The sequence below is a fragment of the Neopelma chrysocephalum genome, unplaced genomic scaffold (genome assembly GCF_003984885.1).
Source record: "Neopelma chrysocephalum unplaced genomic scaffold, ASM398488v2 Primary Assembly neopelma1_65c, whole genome shotgun sequence".
Classification (NCBI taxonomy): domain Eukaryota; kingdom Metazoa; phylum Chordata; class Aves; order Passeriformes; family Pipridae; genus Neopelma; species Neopelma chrysocephalum.
Window position 1 is genome coordinate 1 of NW_020897724.1, and position 4933 is coordinate 4933.

The following is a 4933-nucleotide window of genomic DNA, read 5'->3' on the forward strand; positions in this document are numbered from 1 at the left end:
TGGGGCCGCCCGCGTCGCCCCTGGCGCCGCCCGGAGCCCGCTGAGTGCCGGGCGGGCGGCGGCGCGTCCCGCCCGTGGCCCCGCAGCGATGGGCGGCGGGAACCGCGGCGGCGGCCTGGCCGGAGCTGCGGGGAGCGAGGCTGCGCTGGGCAGGGTGCGGGCGAGCCGCGCCGCGGGGCCGGGGCACTTGGGGCGTGCGGAGGAGGAGGGAGCGGAGCTGGGGGCGGGCAGGGCCCCGCACTGGGGGCAGCCCCGGCGCGGGGGGTCGCGGGCAGGAATCGGCCAGGGCTGGTCCTCTGATTTCCCCTAGAAACTGGTGAAAGCCTTCGTTTGCCGCAAGACCTGCCTCGGTGACCGTGATCGGCAGCACTGTCGCGGCGGGTTCTGGCAGCGCTCGGGCTCTGTCAGAGACGGGGTGGCCGTGCCGAGTCATCCCCGCCCTCCCAGGGTGCTCCCGGGCTCTTGGCATTATCACTGGAGCTGATGCCGGGTTTCCTTCCCGGAGCTCTGTGTTGTCTGTGGATCCTGCAGGGGTTTTGCAGCTCAGTGACCCGAGCACCATCTGTTGATTTAACACCACGTAGGACCCAGTTATTGTACAGGGCTGATGCTGCATAACTGAGTTTTAAAGCCAAACTGATGTGCCTGGGGAAGGTGTCACTCTGCTGACATGGTGGGTTTGAAACCTTCCTGTGTGTGCTTTGATACTAAGTTTAAGTGAGTATCACATATCCTGACTTGTCATGGAACTCTTGTCATGGATCACTCTTCTTGATCACCCCTGAGTAAGTGACTTGATTCGCTTGTTTCCCCTGAGAGTGCTTTTTAGGGTTTAATGTGACTTTCTGCCAGTCTTGGACCTTTTAGGCCTGAAATTAGCGTTAAAAAGCAGCGCTGCTCAGGGTTTCTGTGCTGAAGAGCTGGTACATATAACTCATAACCCCTCCCTGCAGGCACCATGGTGCGCATGAACGTCCTGGCAGATGCTCTCAAGAGCATCAACAACGCAGAGAAACGTGGGAAGCGCCAGGTCCTCATCCGGCCGTGCTCCAAGGTGATCGTCCGCTTCCTCACCGTGATGATGAAGCACGGTGAGTCCTGGCCCTGCTCGCCCCTGGGGGCTGGGGGTGCTCTTGAGTAAAACTAAATCAAGGGGCTTGAACTGGTGTTATGTGACATAGTAAATGAGCTGTGTTATTGTAGTTAATTGTTATACATATATTTAAGTATATATGGAGAGAGTAGCTAAGTGTTGCATATTTGATTGTCTGCTGCTCGTCCCTCCTGCAGGTTACATCGGTGAATTTGAGATAATTGATGACCACAGAGCTGGGAAGATTGTTGTCAACCTCACAGGCAGACTCAACAAGGTAGGGTTTGTCTTCCTGATTTCGGTTTTCTAGGGATGTGTTTAAATGGCACTTTTGTTATTATTTTGACTATCTGCTCCATTTCAGAAAGAATTACTTGTAAAGAAGGTGATATTTGTTGAATCCATGTAAATGAGAGCAGTATGGATATTACTAGTTAAAAGGCTGGTTAATTTGTTGAGATTGATAATAGTATGGGTCGTTAATTGCATTTCTTTTGAATTCTGAATGTGCAAGACACGTATTCAGGGAAGTCTGCTTGCAAGTGCTGTGTATTTTCTCTTTCTTCAGAGACTTTGTGGCTATCTAGTGGTTCCTCAGTTTCTTTGATGTTTAAACTATCTGGAAGACTTGTCTTAAGCGATAGGAGCCAAGTTGTTTTCCACTTGATGTTTGATACCTGTAGATGTGGAGAAGACAAACTTTTCTCCTGCTGCCAAGGGGCTTTTCTTGAGTTGATGGAAAGTTGAATGCTATGTTATTTGGTGCTTGTGAAGTTCCTGGGGTATTTGAGTCATTCATGTGTATTTTGAAACTTTTTTAACTGCTTTTGTCTCAAAATACTGAGCTGCCTAGTTCTGTGGTGACTTGCTGTGCATCATTATTTCCAGTTACTCTCTTCAAGTGAGAGGTGGCTCTTCAGTAAAGAACTAAAAAAATTATTTGGTCAAAACATATTGGGGGTATCTCCATGATGAATACATATTGCAGCTGAAAATTGCTTGAGTGTACAAGGCAGAGAATTGTGACACTCCCAAATGACCAGTGTTATGTGTCTGTAACAGTGTTTGAGTGTAGTGTTCCTCTAACTCTTTCGGGGTGCAGCTGGATATAAAGTATCTCTCAATCATTGCTATAAGGGAACAATTGTTTGGTTTAGAAAAGTGTGCACAGTACAGGAAGTTGTGCTTCTGGTTTGGTCTTGGATAGTTATTGATGTACTTGGAGCTAGTGAGGTAACTGGAGGTGGTAGTGGTGGTCATGGTCAGTAATATGATTAACTTGAAAACTTCAGTAACTTTTGTGCATGTTAATTTGTTCCTGATTAAAATCTACATGTACTTTTTGCTAATGGTGTATGATGGTTAGAGGTAATCTATGGTTAGAGTAATCACAGGATTTTTGCTGATATTATAGTGTACTTTTCTGTCTCCCAGGTCTGGGCACTACTTGGTTAGTGTAGCTCCAGCAGCAGTGCAGGTTTGTCTGTTGAGGAGGAGGGTATGAGGCTGAGGAAATAACTGCTGGATAGTTACTGTGTGAGGGTCTCAGGTGGGAGGAATTGCTGCTCATACTGCGGGTAAAGGAGTGTGTGTAACTGCACTTGTTAAACTCCTTCAGCCGCTGAATTGGGATGACAAATGTGCAAATCCAGTCTATAAAGTTCTTCAGTTTGTAATGGAATTTTCTTTTATAGTGTGGTGTAATCAGTCCCAGATTTGATGTTCAGCTGAAGGATTTGGAAAAGTGGCAGAACAACCTGCTGCCTTCACGTCAGTTTGGGTAAGTGTGAGGAAGAATTAAATGCTTGTGTGTAAAAATGTGGGGGTTTGTTACACGTGCAAACTGCCTGAGTTAGCCTCACCTGACAGCTTTCCTCTGATCAGTCTGGAGGTAAATACCAGTCTAAAAATCCATCTTCCATATAAGTGCTCTTTTTAACCAGTTTTAAAGGAGCACTGCTAAGCAAGGACCTGTTTCTGTTTGACTTTGGTAAATCCTCGTTTCACCATTTCTACAGTTTACCAGAAAATAGGACTTTTCTCATACTTCTTTTAGTTTTGTTAATGGCCATTTGTAAATGGGGAGGAGTCATGTAAGTTCCCAGGTCAATGGAAGTAGGTTATATTACTGAAATTCAAATGTCCTGATTTTGTGTGAACTGATCAGATATTAAGTGATGAAAGACTCATAACCTCTGTTTAACAAACCTGCACAACACAGAAAATGTTACTATTATGCAGTATTTCCCAAAATAAACTCAGTCAAGAGCAGTAAATGCCAGTGCACCAGGATGGCAGAGCTAAAGAGTCTCCAGGGCCTCAGCCAGTCTGGAAGGATTAACAGTTCCATGTAATTTCTGTTCTTAAAGCTCCAGCAGTAACTCCTTCAGCTGTCCCTGAATACCTCCCATGTGTGTTGTCATTGTGATTTTTAAGAGTATTTGTAGAGTGGTGAGACAAGAGGTTCTCAGACATGCAGCTGTGTGGGTGAGGGGTGCTGACAGTCCAGGTGCTGGCACTGGCAGTGACAGTGGCTGCTGCAGTTGTCAGTCAGATGCAGAGCCTCACCTGCCTCAGGCGGTGTTGGGCACTGAGGCAGAGCCCAAAGCTATGGAGCTGTCTGGCACCAAGGCAGCTCTGCCTGTGCTGGATAACTTTGTCTAGAAACCTTTGAGGTGCTGCTGCAGCAGCAGCTGAATGGGCACTGCTCAGTGGGAATGCACAAGGAGACAGGCAAATATTCAGGGAACAGAAGGCTGTGGATGTCCTGTGTGTGCTGCAGGGCTGTGAGAGGAGCTGCCTTGTAACCTGTCTGGTAACCTGATTTCACTGTATTAGGCCCATTCTTACAGGCACAGGTCTTGCTGTTGTAACAGAGAGATGCAGTTGGTGCTGTCAGCTCTGCACCAGCCTGGAACACAGTGATAGACTGAACATTTGTTCTCTCTTGGCAGGTACATTGTACTGACAACCTCAGCTGGCATCATGGACCATGAGGAGGCAAGGCGAAAACACACAGGAGGCAAAATCCTGGGGTTCTTTTTCTAAAACTTGTAAAAAAAGAGGATACTAATAAATTGTTCAAATGGACTCTGGTGTTTCCAATCGGTATTTTAATGTTTTTGAACACTGCCTGTGACAGTGCTTGTAACAGACAGCTCTTCCAAAGTGCTCAAGTTCCAGCTTCACTTCAAATGGTGTTTGGGTTCCACACCATCCCTGGTCACAATTTTATTTCTGTTAATTATATAACATACTTTAAATACTTCCCACTTGACTGACAGTTTGGGATGACTGCACAGGAGAGCCTCAGCAGCGGAGCTGTAATGCTCAACTAATGCTAAACCCAGCTGTCCTGCATGGGGTCACCTAGCAGGTGTTCAGTACATGTGTGACTCTAGGGTTTCACCTCTTGACTTAATGATAGAAGATGCCTTGCCAGAAAGTATTTCCTGTTTATTGTTAAAAAACTTACAGTGTGTGGAATTGTGTAATAATTAAGATGGTTGAGGTTTGATTTTGGATCACAAACTTGTTCCACATCATATGCTGTGAGGAGTAACTGAGGTAGAGAGGTGAATAATTTTTTTTCCTTCAAATTTTTACTTTGAAAGTCATTTGAAACACAGAATTTTGGGTAGGGTTGTTGCTGTGCAACTACTTTACATGTTGCCACAAAGATGTAACTGTATGGGATTTCTTAAGATTTTTAGAGCAAGGAAATAAGGCTGAACCTGTGGGTAGTGAATATTGAGTATTGAATGAGTTGGTGTTTGTTTCAGGCATCTGATGCATGACAGCACATTGTACTTGATACAGAGAAATCAAATTATTTCAAGG

The 4933-nt window shown here is 46.0% G+C and overlaps 1 protein-coding gene across 1 annotated transcript; it reads left to right on the forward strand.

The window, feature by feature from the left end:
- The first annotated feature begins 902 nt into the window (after positions 1-902).
- Positions 903-4184, forward strand: RPS15A (ribosomal protein S15a). The gene is made up of 4 exons (XM_027684286.1): positions 903-1091; positions 1291-1370; positions 2788-2873; positions 4048-4184. The coding sequence occupies exons 1-4, from the start codon at positions 959-961 to the stop codon at positions 4139-4141; spliced, it is 393 nt and encodes a 130-aa protein (XP_027540087.1). The 5' UTR covers positions 903-958; the 3' UTR covers positions 4142-4184.
- Positions 4185-4933: the final 749 nt, after the last annotated feature.

Coding starts and splice junctions, on each gene's coding strand:
- RPS15A (XM_027684286.1), top strand. CDS start 959: ATGGTGCGCATGAACGTCCTGGCAGATGCTCTCAAGAGCATCAACAAC. Junction 1,092..1,290: donor CACCGTGATGATGAAGCACG/GTGAGTCCTGGC, acceptor TCCCTCCTGCAG/GTTACATCGGTGAATTTGAG. Junction 2,874..4,047: donor CTGCCTTCACGTCAGTTTGG/GTAAGTGTGAGG, acceptor CTCTCTTGGCAG/GTACATTGTACTGACAACCT.